The sequence below is a fragment of the Nilaparvata lugens genome, chromosome X (assembly GCF_014356525.2).
Source record: "Nilaparvata lugens isolate BPH chromosome X, ASM1435652v1, whole genome shotgun sequence".
NCBI classification, from domain to species: Eukaryota; Metazoa; Arthropoda; class Insecta; order Hemiptera; family Delphacidae; genus Nilaparvata; species Nilaparvata lugens.
In genome coordinates this window covers 89,403,475-89,423,690 of record NC_052518.1, presented here as the reverse complement: position 1 = coordinate 89,423,690, position 20,216 = coordinate 89,403,475, and the positions used below count along the sequence as shown (strand labels likewise).

General features: G+C 35.2%; 1 protein-coding gene across 3 annotated transcripts in view; it reads right to left on the bottom strand.

Moving 5' to 3' along the window:
• The window catches only part of LOC111048987 (mucin-5AC), a 170,342-nt gene extending 154,270 nt beyond the window's left edge, over window positions 1–16,072 (bottom strand). For 2 of the 3 annotated variants that reach the window (XM_039442637.1, XM_039442638.1), the window contains exon 1: window positions 15,741–16,046. In XM_039442637.1, the coding sequence (XP_039298571.1) occupies window positions 15,741–15,960 (220 nt within the window). In that variant the 5' untranslated portion in view covers window positions 15,961–16,046. Of the gene's footprint in view, window positions 1–15,740 lie in introns of all 3 variants that reach the window. The other variant, XM_039442636.1, reaches the window with a different exon arrangement.
• Window positions 16,073–20,216: the final 4,144 nt, after the last annotated feature.

Below are 20,216 nucleotides of genomic sequence, written 5' to 3'. Positions count from 1 at the left end.
TAGATTCTTAATCAACCGAGGATGGTTATTTATGCCTATTTTCAGTTCTTCAAGATTTCATTACGTCGAGTTTTCAATTTGTCATGTTTCCAGTTGTTGTATAGAAGCAGCTGAACATTTCTTTTAAAAGGGACACTAGATGATAGGTATAATTGGGGATCCTATTCGAATAAAAATAACTGATTTTCTGTCGCATCAAAACCGCACCGATTTCTCAAACCGTTCAAAAGTTATTCTCATTCAAAGATACTGATAAATCATTCATCTATCCATCATCTTTACTATAACAATGGAAAGAGCTGGCTCATACACGTACGTGATGTAGGAAAATTATGTATGACACATCATCACGTCTGAAATACTGGACTGATTGATTTGAAATTTTGCATAAAGATTCTTCATTAACCGAGGATGGTTATAGGCCTATTTTCAAATTTCGAATTTTTATTACGTCAAGTTTCCATTTTGCAGTTTTATAATAGACCCTTGCGAAGCACGGGTTACCTACTAGTTGATAATATAACGTACATTATACAGTATGCAGTAGTCGCTGGTGTTAATCATCAGGCGAATATCATTTGCTGCGATCACAATAGGAGCAAAAACTTTATCAGTTTTCCCTTTTGTGAACTTGACGGGAAAGTCCAGAGATAACTAACTACCTATAGTTCAAGGCCATCAATAAACATTTCAATGACCGGCGATCGGCCTCTTGATTCATGAAAGTTTGAGAGTATCTGAAGAGGATGAAGGAGAAGGATTTTGAAATTTTAATCGCTATTCGTATGAAGTGCTAGAAATGGGAAGGAGCGAATTTGCATGCACTGTTAATGAAGTATTGACATCCGACCAACGCCAGAGTTAGGGTGGAAGTAACTGCTGACCTTCAATGGGTCACAACTCTCAATTATTGACAAGCTTCAAGCAGCCGGGAATAGTGAACCCTCTGCCTTCACAAATAAAAAATAAGCATTATCTTCTTTTTCTTCTTCCTCTTCTTCGTCGTCTTCTTCTTTATCATCTGCGACTCCTTTTTATTCCTCTTTTTCGTTAGCCTATACCTACTGACACCATTCAAAAATGGTGACACCATTTCTACATTGATCCTCTCCACCCTTCACTCTAGGGATCAAGGAGGCGAGTGAAGAAAGTTGAATAAGCCAAAACTTGACGCATTCTGAAATTCTCATATTAAACTCTGAGATATCAGGAGATCAAGTATCAAACTCAAAAATACTGGAATGACACTTCTTAGCAACTCTATTGTGGCCCACAGTGCTCTACAATCCCGAGAAGAGTTTCAGAGAACATTGTGAGATCTCCGTCTCCAACCTTCAACATCGAATAAAATATTTACTTAGCTTTCCTTGATACCTAACTTTTTAATATTACGAATTCTTAGACTGATGTAATTCTCAACATTTTAACAATTCAACAAAATAAACAATCAGAGGAAATACAAGCGATAGAATAATCGGCTCGCATAATTTACCATATTTGATTTTCATTGTTTTAATTTTAAACGTAAATGAATCATTCATAATGGTTATTGGGGAAAACCGATTCTTGACAGACTTGGCCAGATATTCACGCCCCTGTAGTATAAGAGTGAAGTTCTAATACTGATTAACACTAATAAACAGTGATCTGATACTTTTTTCCCGCAATTCTGAATATTTTCACCAAAGTTGAAGATTACCCAAGTCTCCTTAAATTGTTTGTAGCAAGGAGATCAATCGTAACTCGGGTTGTGATTGAATCTGAGCTACTGGTTTCTATGAGTGGATTTATTAAAAATTAAAATACAAATTCAGAAATTAATAATCTACTATGATTGAATAATTTTTTTGGGTGAACATTCCTTTGAATATCGTATCATATGATATAATATATATATATATATATATATATAATATATATATATATATTATATATATATATATGTATATGTATATATAGTATATATCATATAATAATGATCATATTATTACCATTGATTGATTATTCAGTCTTATCTCAAAATCTATTTTATTCAATTAGGCTACATTATCTGTTTATTTACCTCAATTTTTAAAATGCTTTCTCAGCCAAGTCAGTAGTATCATTTTGTAATATAATAACTCTAGATAATAATCATATTGTTTTGCATCTACATAAATTGGCGGAGCTTTGGACATATCAATGTCCATTCTTCGGAAAGAATATTAAAAATATCCTCCCCACTAACTCTCTACCAAAACGTTAATTTCGTTATTTAAACTAAGGATTTATTTATTAATGGAAATATTGTAAAAGTTTTAATCAATATGAATATTAAAGAGAAAAAAAAACAGAAAATTGATAGAGTAAAATAATTATATAGGTAGATAAGATCAAATAAATAAAATGAAGTAGGCTGAAAGTAGATCAGGGTTATCGACTTTCAGTAATAAACAGCATTATGCAGTGGATAATTGAAATAACATGAGTTTATATAATATATATATATATACAATTCGTTCTATAACATGGTTTAAAGGTTTGTATTTGTGGGATGGGTGGGGGATGGATGTCATGTGATCGTTCTAGGGCCGGACAGTTTCAGTCATTTGTTCCAAAAGATGTTTTTTTAAAGTTAGGATGAAGCTCGCTCGGCTCTCGATGGACCTGATAGAAACAGGAAGTGCATTCCATGCACGACAGGCACTGACTAAGAAGGATTTTGTGAAAATAGTAGTTCGATGATTGGGTATCCTCAAAGTACTTTCTCCGGTTCTAGTATGTGAAGCATCTATCCTCCTACCTTCAGAGACAAATTTGAAATCATCTTTAAAATAGTTCGGATTACCGTATATCAAGATATCTCTAACAAGCTTGACTATTCGAAAAAGCCTCTGATCGGGAAGCTTTAATGTTGAACTAGCAATGTGGGCTGGGGTGATATGATCATGGCGTTGGAGAGAGTAGACGAAACGTAGACAATAATTTTGGCAACGCTGTAGTTTATCATTCAGAGTGACTTGCATATCGTTAAGAACAGAATTACAATACATTAAATGTGGGAAGATGAGAGATTGAACCAATAATAATTTAATGTTTCTAGGGAGGATATCGTGCATTTTCTTCAATGCATGCATGGCTGAGAATACCTTTTTACAAGTTTTGTTCACTTGTTCTGACCAGTCAAGAGTATTATTCATAATAATGCCTAAATTCTTAATTGAGCTATAGTAAGGAATGTCATTACCGTCTACACTAATTTTGTGAATCGATTCAAGGTCAATATTGTTTATAAGACGAGAATATCCAATTATAATGGGTTGTGTTTTGATGGGATTAAGCTTAAGGCCATTTTTCTTTGTCCATTCCACTATTGAATTGATATCCTGATTCATTATTTCAACTGTTTCATTAATTTTTGTTATGGGACAGCTTAAATAGATTTGAAGGTCGTCTGCATAAGTATGGAAACTGGAGAATTTGATAATGGAAGAAAGGTCATTAGCATACAAAGTGAAGAGGAGAGGGCCTAAAATTGAACCTTGTGGTACTCCATGCATAACGTTTTTCCAAGTTGACTTTTTGTCACCGACAGATACACATTGTTTCCTACCTAATAGATAGGATTTAAACCAAACTAACGAGTTGTGACTGAAACCAAGAATAGCCAACTTATTCAGAAGGACTGTATGATCAACAGTATCGAATGCTTTAGAAAAATCAAATAGGGTGAGGATGGTGCATTTTCTTTGGTCCATAGCTAACCTTATATCATCAGTGACACGAAGCAGAGCTGTCTCAGTTGAATGGAATTTTCTAAAGCCTGATTGAAAGTTATGAAGCTTACTATTGTTGTCTAGAAATTTTACAACTTGAGCATGAATGAGTCTTTCTAGCACTTTGGACAATGCAGGTAAAATACTGATTGGTCTAAAATCCTCAACTTTATTGGGTGATGGAACTTTATTTAGAGGGCGAACCAGAGCAAACTTCCAGTTTTCAGGGAAAATGCCTTCTTCAAGTGACTTGTTGAAAATGTATGTAATGGTTGGTAAAACAGCAAATAACATCTTCTTGATAAATTTAATAGGAATTTTGTCTACACCAGTAGCATTACTATGAATACGTTGAATTGCTCTGAAAGTGTCTTCTTCTGAGATTGGATGGAAATGAAATTGATCAGTGATTGGTAAATCTAAGTTTGTAACCTGCTCTTCAAGATCATCGATGTGATTAGCAATGACAACTTCGTCGCGTTGGTTAGAGTGTGAAACGAAATGGTCATTTATATTATTCAATGGTAAGTCAATTTGTGGATTCGATTTCTGTTTGCCAAGCCCGAATTCTTTTATTCCCTGCCAAAGTGATTTAGAGTCTTGTCTATTGTTTGTCATAAACGAATTCAAGTACCTAATCTTTGAGTTCCGTAATTCCTGTTTAACCCTATTTCTAAGGCTCCTATACTCTATCAAACTGTCCAAGTCAAATGTCTTTTTAAATTTTCTATGTGCTTTGTCTCTACGTCCCATCATCTTAAGTATGTCTTCAGTCATCCACGGTACTCGTCGTTTTCTATTAATCCTCCTTGTCACATAAGGTGCATGTTTGTCATACAAAGTCAAAGTCCAATTCTCGAAAGTCTTGACCATGTCATCAACTGAGGGTAATGCTTCAATTTGATGCCATGGAGTCTGAGCCACATCAGTCAGGAAGGCGGCTTCATCAAAGTTTTTGAAGTCTCTATAAGTGATAATTTTCTGTTCTGGCTTGGGTATCTTATGGGAAAGTACACAGTAGATCAAATCATGTCTAGAAATAGCTGGGACTGAGATTTGGCCTGCTTGAACAACCTCATTGGGATCACTAACAATGAGAAGGTCAATGAGTGTGTCTGATTCATTAGTATGATGAGTTGGATCGAGAGGTAAAATAGTCATGTTTAGGCATTGGAAAATTGTAGTCAGTTGAAAGTAGTCAAAGTTACGATTTGTCATGTTCAAGTCGGTGTTCATATCCCCCATAACTAGTATACGGTTATAACAAGGCATAAGAGAAAGCAAGGCATTTTCGAAATCTGTGAAATGACCTATTTTTGGTGGGCGATAACAGATACCAACGAGTAATTTATCAGTACTAGATAAGGATAATTCAAGTAGCATAAACTCTGGTCTGGAACAATACTCTTGTTTAGATGTGATTAAAACTTTTGTTTTGATACCTTCTTTCACATAAATTGCTACACCCCCACAAGCTTTATTTAATCTATCATTCCGGAAAAGATTATATCCAGGCAATGCAACAAAATTTGATGAAATACTAGGCTTCAAAAATGATTCGGAAATTCCGATTATATTGAAGTCCTGAAAACGGAAGATTGCTCTGAGTTCATCAATGTGGCAACTGAGTGATTGTACGTTAAGGTGAGCAGCCTTGAAAAGTTTTTTGAAAGAGTGGAGCTTATTTGCTAGAAACATACCTGCGTCATTATTACTATTATTGAAATAATCATACCTACTTGAGGGCGAGCGAGCTGACGTGTCAGTGAGAGGCATCATGGAAGCAGCAGACCAATCGTGAACCGACCTCAGAACGACACATGACGGGGAAAATGGGGATGAAACTGATAAAACTTAACCTAAATGAAAAAGTCTCTTGATTCGAGTGCATTCAGCATGCCTTGACAGTTCGGCTCCCTTCACTATTTAAAGCACTAGTTCAAAAAAAATTCACTAAACACAATAAGATGTAGATGTGTGGAGTTCCGGTGATGAATAATCCTAATGGTGAATAAGATGAAGATTGAGGAAGAACTGGTAGTGGGAGATCTGGTCCAAGTGGAGATAGAGCGAGTAGGTATCCAGTAGTGGAAGAATCGGGTCCAAGTGGAGGTAAGCGAGAAGGAATCCAGTAGTGGAAGATCGAGTCCAAGTGGAGACAGAGAGAGATGGAATCCAGTGGTGGAAAATCGAGTCCAAGTGGAGATAGAGAGAGATGGAATCCAGTAGTGGAAGATCGTGTTCATGGTGGAGATAGAGCGAAATGGGATCCAGTAAAAACTGAAAAAGAGAAGAAAAAGCCAGCAGAAAAACGAAAAATCTTTGAAGAAAGTTATCAATTGAGAAAAGATACATAATACAATTGATAATGAATAATATTCGCATAAAATTGAAGAGGAATAGTATGATTTAATGTGGGAAAGAATCGAATATTATATGGATAAATATATGGATATTATAATATAATATATGGATACTAGTAGAAGGTAATCAGATAGAAAGAGAAAAGGTAGAAAGATAAATAGATATAGAGAGAGAAATAAACATTTGAACATGCTGGATAGCTAGTGAAAAAAAATCACAGGGAAAATAATGATAATAATAGGGAAGAAAGAGGAGAAAGAAGGAATGTGCACAAATTGAGAAGAACTTATGAAACTGAACTATAGAATAAGAAATAGAACATCGTATTGTGATCTTGAATTAATCAAGGAGAGAAGAAGAAGAAGAAAAGAAGAAGAAAAGAAGAAGAAAAGAAAAAGAAAGGGAAGAAGAAGAAGAAGAAGAAGAAGAGGAAGAAGAAGAAGAAGGAGACGAAGAAGAAGAAGAAGAAGAGAAGAAGAAGAAGAAGAAGAATAGAAGAGAATAATAATCATCATCGCAAACAACAATATTCAAGTAATCATTATAAATATAAGATCAAGAAGAGAAATTAGAAAGAAAAATAAGAAGTAGAGGAGACGATGGAGAAAGTGCTAGATTATTTTAGATGAGTTTTAAATAGGATTGAACGGTGAAGTGTGAAAAATATTATATAGTATTTTACTATACTTCTAATAGAAGTATAATTAACCATTGGGAGTTGCAATAACAATAAAAGTAGTAAATTGAGAACTGTAATATTTTAGTGATGAATGTCTAAGATAACGTTAAATGAAACACAGCCCCTATATAAGCATATGAACCCACTCCGTCCGACTACCCACCCCTCCGTTCTATCAATAATTCTTCACACATTTGCTTCTATTGCTCGAGCTGTGGCAACAGTAGGAGATATCATTATGTACACCTTATATAGAAGAGATTACTATCTTTACCTATAGATTACATCCATATCTATAACGTATGTTAATCATCCAATTTATTTGAAATTCAGCATTTCGAAAATTATTAATTATGGAAATAATTTTGGTAAGAGATGTAATAATTATTAGTAAGAATAGAGATAATGATTCTCTAAGTACCCTCTGGAGTATAGTAGTTGATGCATTGAACGTAGTTTTGGGAATTAATATCAAGATAAATTATTAATCAGTATTAACAAATGTGGATCTCCTTAGTTTGAAATAATTGCCTCATACATAATCATAAATAGCAGTGGAAAGATTCATTTATAGAACAGAAAGCCAGCTCATGAAAAATGCCAAGGTATATCTAATGTGAAATGTTTTAATACGAATTTCCTATTATTGTAGTGAAGGGCACCTTAGTAATCGAATCCTGAAATGATTTAATTTACCTTTATTTTTTGAAGGTCGGTCATCCTCTCGACTGTGTGGACCCTCTTGGATCCTCCCTCGCCGATAGAGATCTTGATCCTCCCGTCCGATGACCAGACATTCCTATGCCCATGACGGTCGGCCGCAGCGTTGAGGATCTTGAGACGCTCCGCAGTCAGATCCTCGCGAATGGTGACGCCGGAACCCTTCAGCTTCTTCTTAGCGTCGAAGATCATCTTCCTGGTCCGGTAGCTGCAGAGTCGAACTATGATGGGTCGGTCCTTAGGTTTCGCTTGCCCTTGTTGAGGTGGTTGACGCCTTCCAACGCGATGCGAGCGGTTGACATCCGCCAGAGTCACGGGCACGTTCAGCTTCTTGTTAAAGACATCGAGCGCCAGCAGGTCCGTGTCTTCTTTGTCGCTCTCCGGGATCCCAAAAATACGTATAGAATGTCGGCGCCCATATTGCTCGAGGTCGTCGACCTTCAGGTGACAAGACACCTCCAGCTCACGAATTCTATCGTGCAGCTGTTTGTTCTCCTCCTTCAATGCCTGAAGTTCCTCGAAAATAGATTTCACAGCCATTGATACAGCACTGTGGACAGACTCTTCGATTTGCTGTCGAATAATTCGGAGGGTCTCTTCAGACAGTGATCCAGAAATAGCTGGCCCTGGCTTCGGAGCATTGACCTCATTCCTCGGAGTGCCTCTGTTCGGTCGAACCATCGTGTACCGTTAGGTGGATTTACACTTTTATAGGCTAGGCGAGAAGGTGAACTGAAGAATTAGGAATGTTTTTTCAAGATAAATAAAAACAGTGTGAGTTAATCAAAATTATAATTTCACTATTGAATTTAGCTCGAGAAACTGAATAACTAGATGTATAATTTGGAGTGAATTGAACTATATAACCCTACGAAATATCTGTTAGAAGACGGAGCAGAACTGACACACGTTTACTCACTCGACATAACCAAGAGAAGGAGACATAACCAAATTGAGAGACTACCAGCGTCACACAGCTGCATAGGAAAGAACTATGTGAACTATCGGCTTGGGAAAACAGTAAAAGTTGCGACATAAACGCCCTATACCATGGGATATCTACTTATTCTATCGTTTCTCTATGGTAGTATCCTCATGAACGTTTAGACATTTAGGCCTATATTCCCCTTAATTACTTGTATACTAGTATATCAATCATTTCTCGTATCTTCAATTCTCATTCACTATTATTCACCAATTCATTTTCATTTATCTATATCATCATGCATATTTTCAACCAAGATTCTTCTCTCTCCTTCACTTGTTCGATGTCTCTTCTTCTTTCTCACTCGGTCTCTATTTCCAGCATTGCTCCAATTTCAGTCTGATATTGATTCCAGATTCACCTATTCACTTGAGATAAAGTCTGAATGGAATATTTTGATGTGAAATACCAGGAATCTTACAACCCTCGAACAATGCGTAGAAAGTTTCAGGAAATTTATGATGTCGAAGTTGCGCTATTGCTCAGTGTTCGGTTGGAAAAGAAAGTTGAAACTGACTGATGATAGCTTATTGAGCCAATAGCTCACAGGACAGGCGAGTAGGACGCTCGACTTATCGATTCGTGTTCTGCTATTTGTGTGATTGTGTTTGTGTGCAATAAAGGGTTTTTCTATAAGTGTAACACGCTATGTGCATTACCATAGCCGCTTTTTTTCATGTTCTAATAATTCGAAAAGCGGGTCAGGGTCAACCATCTGTTTCAACGAATGAGAATCAAAGCTCACTGATCAATAAGTGATGACAAGTACTCCACCCGTTTAGTTACGTTTTTAATATTCGCTCAACAATCTGCATTTTAAACCCTATTTATTTCCTCAATGCAACAACATGCTGAAAAACTCTTCACCCGTCGTTCAAATGGTCACAACTCAATTTATTGAAAGTTATGCTAATTTCTCAAGAAAAGCAGCTTTGGGCAAGGGAATTGTTCTGTGGCTTCCAAAATCACGAATTAATTGCGTCTCTTCTCCCTCCTAATTATACTCTCCCATTAATATTCTTATAAATCTATTCAATTCTTTTTCTAATTTTTACAGTGGAAGTTAATGCTTTGATGATGAATTTCTGAGAAACTTAAGTTTTTCATTCAAAATAGTCGGTATATGATAGGAGTAGGCATCTTCTATCTCTTCTGCACCCATAGGTGCGGAATATGTTCACTTTACTTTACTTATCTTTTCTTGTTCGTCACAATTATTAAACTGCATTGAGGGAGCAACGCTCCCGCAGTATATGACACGTCAAAGTTTAATCTAATATAATACCATCCTTCATATTTCAGCACAACAGTCAGAACAGTCAATAGAACACAACAGATTTCACATAACATACATTAGTCAAACCATTTTGATTTTGTTTCGTGATGTTATGTTCGAAGTGGCTGAATAGTCTGCACTTCTTGATATTTGTATGATAAGTATTATAGCCATCACTCAAGTTGAAGACAACCTTTCACTCTTTGGATTTATATTCATTTATGTCTTTTAAAACGAGTATGACAAGTCAAAGTGTTTAAAACAAATTATCAAATAATTTTCAGTTATCCATTCTCTATTGATATCATTCATCCACGAATCGTACATTGAGTTCATTCAAACTTTATACCTCTCTTCTTGAGTAATGACAATCTGTATAATATATTACAAGAGCGAAATAGCACTAATTCATACATTTATTCAATTATTACTATCAACAGATCTGGAAATCAACTGGACAAATACGTTTAAATTTGGCAGGTATGCCAAAGGTAGGCCTTCTAGAGCCGCACTAAGAAACGGATTTGAAGGATTTCTTAAATATACGCCAAAAATCTGCGTTTTCTAAGATTTTTCAAGAACTATTTCCCAAACATACTCAAATTTCATACACAGGATCAGCTAAAATGTAAAAATTTTGTGTTGAAAGGGTTTCGGAATCACGCCAATGATACGCCCTAAATCGGCGGTTTTTAACCGTTTTCAGTAATTTTCTGCGTTTTCAAAAGCAAGTGAAAAAGAAATGATGTATTTTTTAACAGACATTATTTAGTCAAAGTGTGAAAATTTTTTACTAGAAGAACTCTCATATAACGCTAGAAATACGCTCGAGATCACAGGTTTCGAGTGTAGGAAACGCAGAAAGTTCCAAAAACTATTTAACAAAAAATGTTCAAATATGGTGTGAAAAACAAGTATCAGAAGGGCTTCAAAATTACATCAAACATACGCTCGAAATCACGGTTTTTAGCGTTTTCCAACATCGTCAGTTTATCCAAAACTAATATTGACAGAAAACGTTGAAATGTTGTACAGAGGTTCAGCTAGGGTAAAGAAACTCTATGTAGAGAACTTTAATATTTTGCTGAAGGTATGTTCAAGATTGGTGTTTCCTTTAATTGTGCTTTCTATATTTTCTCAGCTTCTTCAGTAACTCATTGACAAGGTTTACCCAATATTTCTAGAGTTTAAAGTAGGCTAAGTTTATCAAGAATTTTTAAGTACGAACAACTTGTATGTCTTAACCCGATATGAATGGTTTCAGCTTAAGTAATTGTGGTGCTGAATTGGAGGATTCCAATTCTCGAATTTTTCATTGAGTTCTCATAGTTTTTTACTAGCTTTCTCAAGTAAATTTGAACTTGAAAGGGTTGATATTAATGTTTTCTATCTAAAATTTCAAATAAATAGACTGAGATACGATAATTCCCATAATATCTCAAAGTCTTAACAATTGTTATCATAATAACGATTTTCGCAACTCCGTGCTCCATAATTCAAATCAACTGGTGCTTGAATCCAGCCTGATAGTCTCTTCTTAGTTTTTGGCAGAAGGAAGCTCAAATAATGTGAACGGAGCGAATCTAGGCTGCTGGTCTCATTTCTATATGATTCAGCCGGGGGTCCAGGGGGCGGAGCGAGCCTCCCTGCTAATATGAAATATAACTTTCAAATTTGTTAATTCTCCAGAATTTAGTGAGAGAGGCTGTCAATTCTTGTTTTGATCGTCGAGCATAGAGGAAATGAAAGGAATTGAAAAATTTCTACAAAGAATATGTTCAATATTTATTTAGTTCTCGCAGAATCCAACTCACTAAGATTATACTTTCAGCTTTTCACTTTATATTGTGATTATCGATGAAACTCAATGGAAACTTTACATATTTCTATATATCATCACACTGAGGCATAACATACATGTTCGTTCAATTACTCTACCCACGTTTTCGAAATTTTCAGTTCTCTTTTTGAAGATATGTGCACCCAGAGAGATGGGCGTTTCGAGCTCCAGCGGTCTTAAGAAGGATATATTTTATGGATATATCCTACTCATTGATATTAACATTCATATATGTATATATTTCATATTTATCCTCCTAACACCACTCTTATCCTCCTAGGTAAAAAAATAAAGGCAGCAATTCTATTCCATTCTATTCTCTTACCGCTCACTGCTGACCGCGGTGATATTTTATTCTTAGACAGTTAAGAGAGATATTCTAGTCATTAGGGAGAAAGTTTTGCCAATCATGTCTGGCAAACAATGTAGAGCCTATTTCAATTCTTGAAGATTGTTATTCTCAATTTATTTCAATAGTATTATCAATCTATACAAAAAACTGAATCAGCAAGTATGCACGCAAAACTAATTGAATGTTACCTTATTGAAGAATAAAAGAATGTGTCTGAGTAGTGAGTGAGTCAAACTTAAAGTTTTTGTTTCAAAACACAGAGTAGACATGGTTATTTGTAAAACTTACACGAAAATTTTCAGACTATTTTGTGATTTGAAAAGTATCAGTTGCTATTTTATAAATCATATACCCATTTGGCTACTCCTCACTAATAATCGTCGTTTGAAATAGAAAAACATAGACAGCTTGCTGACGAGGCTATTAGCGCGGGCTTATTGAATTTTGTGATAAAGAAAAAATTATAAATTATCCAAATGAACATTATGTTGGAAATTCGAATTGAATGAATTAGTGTCTCATCGGATTACTTGATACAGTTTGAAATGCTTGAAAAATGTATCAATCATGAATCCCAAATGAATAAATTAGATCGATCTCATCAATTACCTGCGCAAAAGTAATCTCTGCAGGTAACAAGTATTCAATTGAGTTCAATCTATATTCATCTGATCGCGAATGAAAAATTTCAGCAGAAGTTATTGAAGAAGGATGAACCAAAACTCGAAGTAATATTGAAGCGTACTCAATGATTCCAAGAGAATTAAAGCGGTTTCTCAGAAAAGGTGGGAGTTATAAGTAGTCCTAATGATTTGAGAGATTCAGCGAAAGGAGCTACTTTCATTAATATTTTTATACAGAGGGAAGAAAAGAAATCATCTCAACCTCTCATCATTCTTTAAACTCGAACAAAATTCATAATTCTCTTTGGATAAAAGAGGATTGAAGAGATTTTCAATGTTTAATCTTATAATTTCCGTGTTAATTCTATTGTTATTCAATAAGATTAATTTTCAAATAATTGCACTCAAGCCCTTCAACCCAAGGATTGAATGGAATTCAGAATAACTGATGTTCGGTTTCATATGTTTCATATCTAAACCTACTCCAATGAGCGAAATCTTGTTTGAAACGCTTTACAGCAGTAATTAGACATTCGTGTAGTATCACTTTATATGGTAAAAAGTTGTTGAATCACATTTTTATTGACTAATATCAACACTTTATTGAAATTTAAACAGTACTGGAGAAAGTGAATCTATGAGAATCAATTCAAAGGAACTTGATCTCTCTGATTTTCTTTTGTCTTTGTGAAAATTAATAGTCATGGAATTGTAAAGCAGAATTTTTAAACTCTTCCAAAGATACATAAATATAACAAAAGTCTAAAGGATTGAAATGAACTGAATAAGAATTAAGAATTGAATAACAAATTCTAGAGTATCAATTCAAATAGATCATCGATGAAGAGGGAAAGAGAAAAAATTGTATTAAAGTCCAGTTAACCCGTGTAACGCAGAGCTGAGCGAGGAAAGTCTGATGATATAAATAAAACTGAGAGTTTAAATTTGATTTCTCATGAATCTTGAATGTATTCTATTCAGAGCGTGTTAATTCTCATCACTTCTCTCGCAGAGCTGACAATGCGAGGTTTAGCATTCCAGCATCCAAGCGAATGTTTCCGCAGACCAGTTTGTCATTTCACTCTCACTAAACTCAGACCAGTTGTTTGTGAGTATGAAAATAGCTTTTCTTTTCCTGGATGTCAGGAAAACTCAATTTATCTAACATACAAATTCACGGTTCAAACAATTTATGGAAGAATTTTATAATTCCATCTCATTAGTTCAGCAACCATTGAATTTCATGGTCTCAGTTACTGTTATCTTTGTTAATTAGATACCTGACTATTGATATTGCTATTAATATTGCACATTCCAGTTTCACAAATCTCGTCTCATAATTCGAATTCTTCTTTCAACAATTCCAGTTCTTGTTTCATTCTTTCTAATTTCTTAAAATAACTGAAAAAGCAACCGGAAAATAAACGGAGTCAAATATCATTTCAACAAATAGAAAATTTTATCAAATAGAATTTTGATTGTCAAATAAATTAACTCAAATATCATTGAGGTTGAAGAATTCAACTAGAGGTAGAATATTTTTGTATGAGTAATAAAAAATAATGATGCGTTGAGAGCATCTACCTGAATTATTCCGGAAACGAGAGAGAAAGTGGATTATTTGAAGAATGTATTCATTCCTTTTCATGAATGACATTATTTATGCATTTCAAATGAAACAGAAATTTCTTCATCATTTTATTTATCTCAGAGCCAGAGCTGGTTTTCAAAATGTGATATATTTTTTGAATGCATGAATGAATATAAGAGTAGAGATTGAATGACTTTTCAAGAGGATTGACAATTTGAATTATTTCAATGCGTGGCAGATTATTGGTTGTTTGTTTTTACTTTCGACTTATCACTTAATCTCAGTGAAGCTTTGAACAGTGGGTAGATCCGATTCATAGCTTCTCAATACTTCGAGAGTGTAATATGAGCTCTGAAATCACACAGGAGACACGTTCTGATAAAGTTCTAGACTTCAATTTTTCGTCATAAAGGAACGTGATATATCAATGATTAATTAAAGGAGGATTTAGAAGTTTGGAAGTAAAATCCACAGTATTATGGGCGAATTAATTTAGCCATGATTTCTTACTGTCTGTTTTTGGATACTTGGTATCCATACTTGGATAATTGGTACTTGAAAGCTGATACAAATCCATTCCAATAGATAATGTTAAGAAATAAGAAATTAGTGTTTGCGATTCATATAATTTTAATCAGAATAATTTATGAGATTGAATGAAAAGCTGTATAACAATAGTTACAATAAATAAAGGCACACGATAAAATTTTGAGGTTCTATATTGATGTGCAAGTTGAAAGAGAAATGATAAATTAAATAGCTAAATAACTCCCCCTATCCCACAATATCATCCTATAATATTATTCAGTACAACCATAATCATTGAAATTATCAATTAAGTACTACTAGTATCCTTTCTATAAACTTATTTATGTACTCATTATTTACCTTGGGTAATCTTTCTAAAGATTCATTCAGATTCCAGATTCAGATTCAAATTCAAATTCATCCATTTGCCATTGTTTAATGTGTTCTCAGAAGATGACTCTCTTTAAAAAAAAAACATTGAAATATTTCCAACATTTCTTTGAAGTAAATGAAGGCCATTGCTCAATATATCCTCTGAATCTTTCACAGTGATGCCTACACATCAAGTTCACAGCCTCCCCAGTTCTAATATTCTATGGATTTCATTTCAAGACTTGATTCTTCTCAAACAAAAACTTTGTGAGAGTTACTGATTACTTCGGGTGTGTTTGAAAGTTGTTTCAATTACTGTTTATTGTATCCTTGAGTGATTTAATGATTTAATAACACATGTATTCAATATTCTTTAAGGATATTACATCATGGATTCAAGATTCTGAAGTTTGATATTACTTGGAGAAAAGTTTTGAACTCCTTGTAATACTTCAGAGTAGCTTTAAAAGTAGTTAAAAGTGTATAAAGTTGAGATAGAAATGCTTGGAGGTTATGTTTTTATGCGCGGGCAATAGTTTTCTGCAGTTTGGGGGTCGATATTGTAAGCTTTCAAAGTTTGTATAGTTGGAAGAGATATGCACAATGTGAAATTGATATATAGAGAGAAAAAAATGGGAAAGAGTGATGCGGTTACCTGGCCGTGTGACTGAGGAGGAAGAGATGGAAGGCGACGGCGGAGGATCGGGAGTCACTGAGGCTGACACGGCCGGCAGCGGATAAACGGGATCGCAGCATTCTCGTTCGGGGAACTCGCTAGCTGTGACAAGTTGCAACAAAAGTCCGACAACAGTCAGGAGGACAACACGTGACGACGACGGGGCTAGCGTCATTAGGGGTGCGTTTTTATAAGCCATGCAAAAACGCTCCACTGTCCCATGTCAGTTGGCGGTGCGATTTGGTGTGACCGAGCGTCCGAAGCTCCAACTCGCGACTGTGTTGAGTTGCGTCTAGTGCCGTGCTCATAATAACCCGATGACCCGCAAACACCGACCCACGATCGTTAGAGGCAGAACACGTATGCGCATGCGTTAGTCGGCGCATACGTCTCTTCGACCTTCGCCTTACTACACACGCTGAGCCCACTACGGCCCATGGCCCACTCAATCACTACTCACTACACTCTCTCACTTCCGCGCCCAACCCCAAAACGTGTACCCATTGCATTTCAACCCCCACCCTCACTCATCCATTAACCTTCTAATACCCACCAGCAAAGCGCTCCCCAGTTACTCAATCAAACCCCACTTAGCCCACACTGTATTGGAAACCGATGATTCAAAGTTACCAGTTACAACTTTCAAGAAATTTTTCTCCCGGAAATATTGAGTAAAGCTTCGAAACCCAAAAAAGGGAATCCCTTGTTACAATGTATCTAATAAGAATACTTTCCGACAGATGAAATTTGAATAAAAAAGAACTGATGGCTTAAAACTTGATTTTCAAGTTCCAAATTTCCTTTGAGACTTTCATTTCGACAAAAATTCAAGGAAAATTCAGAAACAGATAAGCCGCTCTCCACAACTTACCTAACAATAAATATGTTCAACATACCTATACATAGAACTCGTTGTAAAGTGACTTTGATATCAATGCATTGATAAAGTTTTTTAGCTCGTTTAATTATATGGGAGTATGTCTGTTTACTACAGTTCTGTTATTTTAATGTAGGCTAATTTATCTGCCCGTGAATCTATGTTCCCCAAAATGTCCATAGAAAAGAGCTGCTTCTGGTTGGTACAACCAAGAATAAATTAACAAATTTGCCAGCCGGGTTGGTCTAATGATTGGAGCATTACAAACTTCAGTCTGCTAACATCGCTTGGTATGTGGGTTTGAATCCCGCTGATGGCATGGACGTTCGATCATCTCATCAATTCAGCAACGCACTTTTCAACACCCACGCTCAAGCAAAAAGCTCATGTGGGCATCATCCGCATTAAAAACGAAAATAGGTCCATTTTTTATAATGAGAGGAGTATAGAAACGTTGATCTCAAATGAGCGTAAAGAGACTGCTTCTAAGTAAATATGAGTCATTTATTTCTTACAGTAACTATATAATCACAGTATAGCCATTGACTGTCACGCTTTTGATTGGCTAGCTCGATCACGTGGTGATCATTGAGATTCCAACAAAACATTATTGCTTTATCCTATCTTATTGCTTTGGAGATTCGGAAACTTCTTTCACAGATTTTTCGTGGCTCAATTGAATATAACACCTTATGAAATATTTATAAGGTGCTGATTAAAGACGTCTTCTCTGATTGACTTCTCTTTATTATTGAGTGCCCTACCCTACCTTGAGTACCTATGTTCAATTGTTCAATAGCTGTGGATATTTGAGTTTCGAGTTGCAATACCAATGGAAGTGGTTAGGATTTGAAATATCTATAAATATGAATAACGATGGTTATGAATTTTTTCGCCTAATTCCACCAAATAAAAATTTTGTTTCATTTCATTTTTCCGATTTTGAGCTTCGTTTGTTTTCAATAACTTCATTTATATTCATTTGTATTATATCAATTTATTAGGTTGCATAAAATTTTGCTACTATTGCAAATTGCAAATTTTTGTATCTATGCGAAATAGTACAAGAACTATTATTTTTATATAAATAACTACCCACTGATAAATAACCTACTATTGATGTTTCAAAATGATTATTTGTTCTCTTGGATAAAAAGACTATTCTATTTTGCCGTTTATCCCAATTTTTAACAGGGTTGTTATTTGAGTCGGCAGTCGATTGCAAAATATCAATATCAATAAATAAATAATCAATTTCAATGTCTCAATATTCAAAAAAGTAACATTAAAAAGTACATAACGTAAAGAACGTTCACTTCAATGTTTATTTTTCTGTATAGGTCACGATCCACGTATTTCTATATCTATATAAGCGTATACCTATATACACCATCACCGTACCTTACCTACCAAAACAATCCGATACCATTGTATATACCTATATCTCTATTAATAAACACGATGACTCCTAAATGTTTCTATAATTGCCAGCTGTTTAGCGGCATCGATCGGAACCGTAATCTACACCACGACCCACCCGTTCTGTTCGTACCGTAAGACTGATTACTCTCTCATATTATTACTGATTGACCATTACCATATTACTGACTCTCTTGCTGGACCCAATTCTCACAGTCACTAATTGGGCAAAATTCTTGATCATGCCACTCTGTATTAGTTTTAGACTGTACAACCTTAGTTTATTAGACTTATTCAGTCTGTTTTAATTTTATTAACCCAGCTTGTAGTAAGGTTATTCGTGTTTGTATTCATAAAAGTGATTCAAGCATTCGCTATGGTGAAAGAGCCAGGTAGGGAATTTTCCTCTTAGATGGGAAATCTACCTGCCTATGGAGTGATATAATCTGAGCTCTCCGAGAAAAAGGGAGTGGATTAGGTGGTATCAATACGGATTACCATGGTGGGCCGCCGGAATCCACTCATTTTTGAGGTCTACATGTTGTTTTTTCAAGGCAAATAAAGCCTTTCACCTCAAGCTCGTATTTTTTAACTACGGCTTGATCTCTGACACCCGAATAAATTGAAGTATTACGTTTTATGAAATCAACAAACTCAACTCAAGAAATCAATACAACAAAAAATCAATTTTTTGTGCAACAAATAAATTTCATAGAAATTCAATGGTCAAACTACCTACCACATTGATGCCCGGTTGCAGAGTCGTCACATAAAGTTAAAAAAAGGCAGTTAACTCATTTACGAAGTCATAAATATTCACTTTCCGTTGCACAGATATCAAAGTAAACTATAGCTTCCATAAAACTAAAAACGCCCAATTAGACACATGATTTCGTTGCACAGTCGTCAGAAAGAGCTTATTAATGTATCCAATAGTTAAAGACGGTCAGTTATGTTATGGGCCTGAAGTCGTGCTGTTAAAATGCATTTTAGAAGTTCTGATAGCTTTTTGAAAGATGTTTACGAAAAACTATCTGTAAATTATTTTCTCTCTCCCCATGTTTTTTTAAGTTGTTTATAACCTCCAAATCGCTAAATATGGTGAGAAATCTTGCCAAAAACCAAGAGTCGCCATATTGTTTATCAATTTTATGTGAGGTCTTTTAGGTCTGTTGACAGTGATGTCGATTGAATCTTTCCCGATGCCAAGACATTGGTTGGATAGAAGCATACACGGAAATGTACGGAAAAAGTGAATAGAGCTGCAGTGTGACCTATGTGTGATGCTAATTCGAGATATAGCTAAATGGGCTTTGGCAAACGACTGTGCAACGATCAACCAGTTATATCAGTAATTTTAAACTATGTCTCACATAGCTATGTTTGATTTTATGTAACGACTCTGCAACCGGGCATGAGTGGAGTAAAGTTCTCACAGTTCAATATCGAATTCAGGATGCGAATTTGAAGTAGGATAAGTCCGATCTGTTTTGAACTATCCAGGAACTATTCTTGACCTGAGACAGATGCTGCGACACCATTCTTGTCCAAATCAAAGTGGTCTCGAGTCAAGGATCCACGAGAACCACTCAACCACACACTCTTGTGCATACTGTGGCACTGGAGCTTCTCAAGTACCTTCCTATGTACAGTCTATTATGATGTTCAGTATTGGTGTCCAACATTATCTGTGAGATTACTTGTGTGAGGTTCACACACTACTTCATTCTGGTTGACTGCGTTGTAACTTTGATTGTTGATGGTAATCAATTGCTTGTCTTATTTATTAGCTTCAGATCCATGATTTTCCTATTCACTTGCAGCCTTGTTTGAAAAATACGTTTTGGAATTGGATAGATGAATTATACTTGATGGGGATTATTCTAGTATAATGTAGTTTAAAATAGGCTATGAACATTTGGTATTCGTGGATAAGTTTAACAATAGTCGAGAAGAGAGTTTATTTTTCATAAATGATAATAATTTCCAGTCATTCAAATTATTGTATATTGAATATGAAAACTTGAAATGGTTGAATGCTTCTTCTGAATACATAGGTGCCCACAGGGGAGGGGAGGAGAGGACGCAGACTGAGTCCTTGAAATTCTTGTGGGAGCTGGTGCTGAAATTTGTGAATTTGGGATAATGAAGGAGGATTT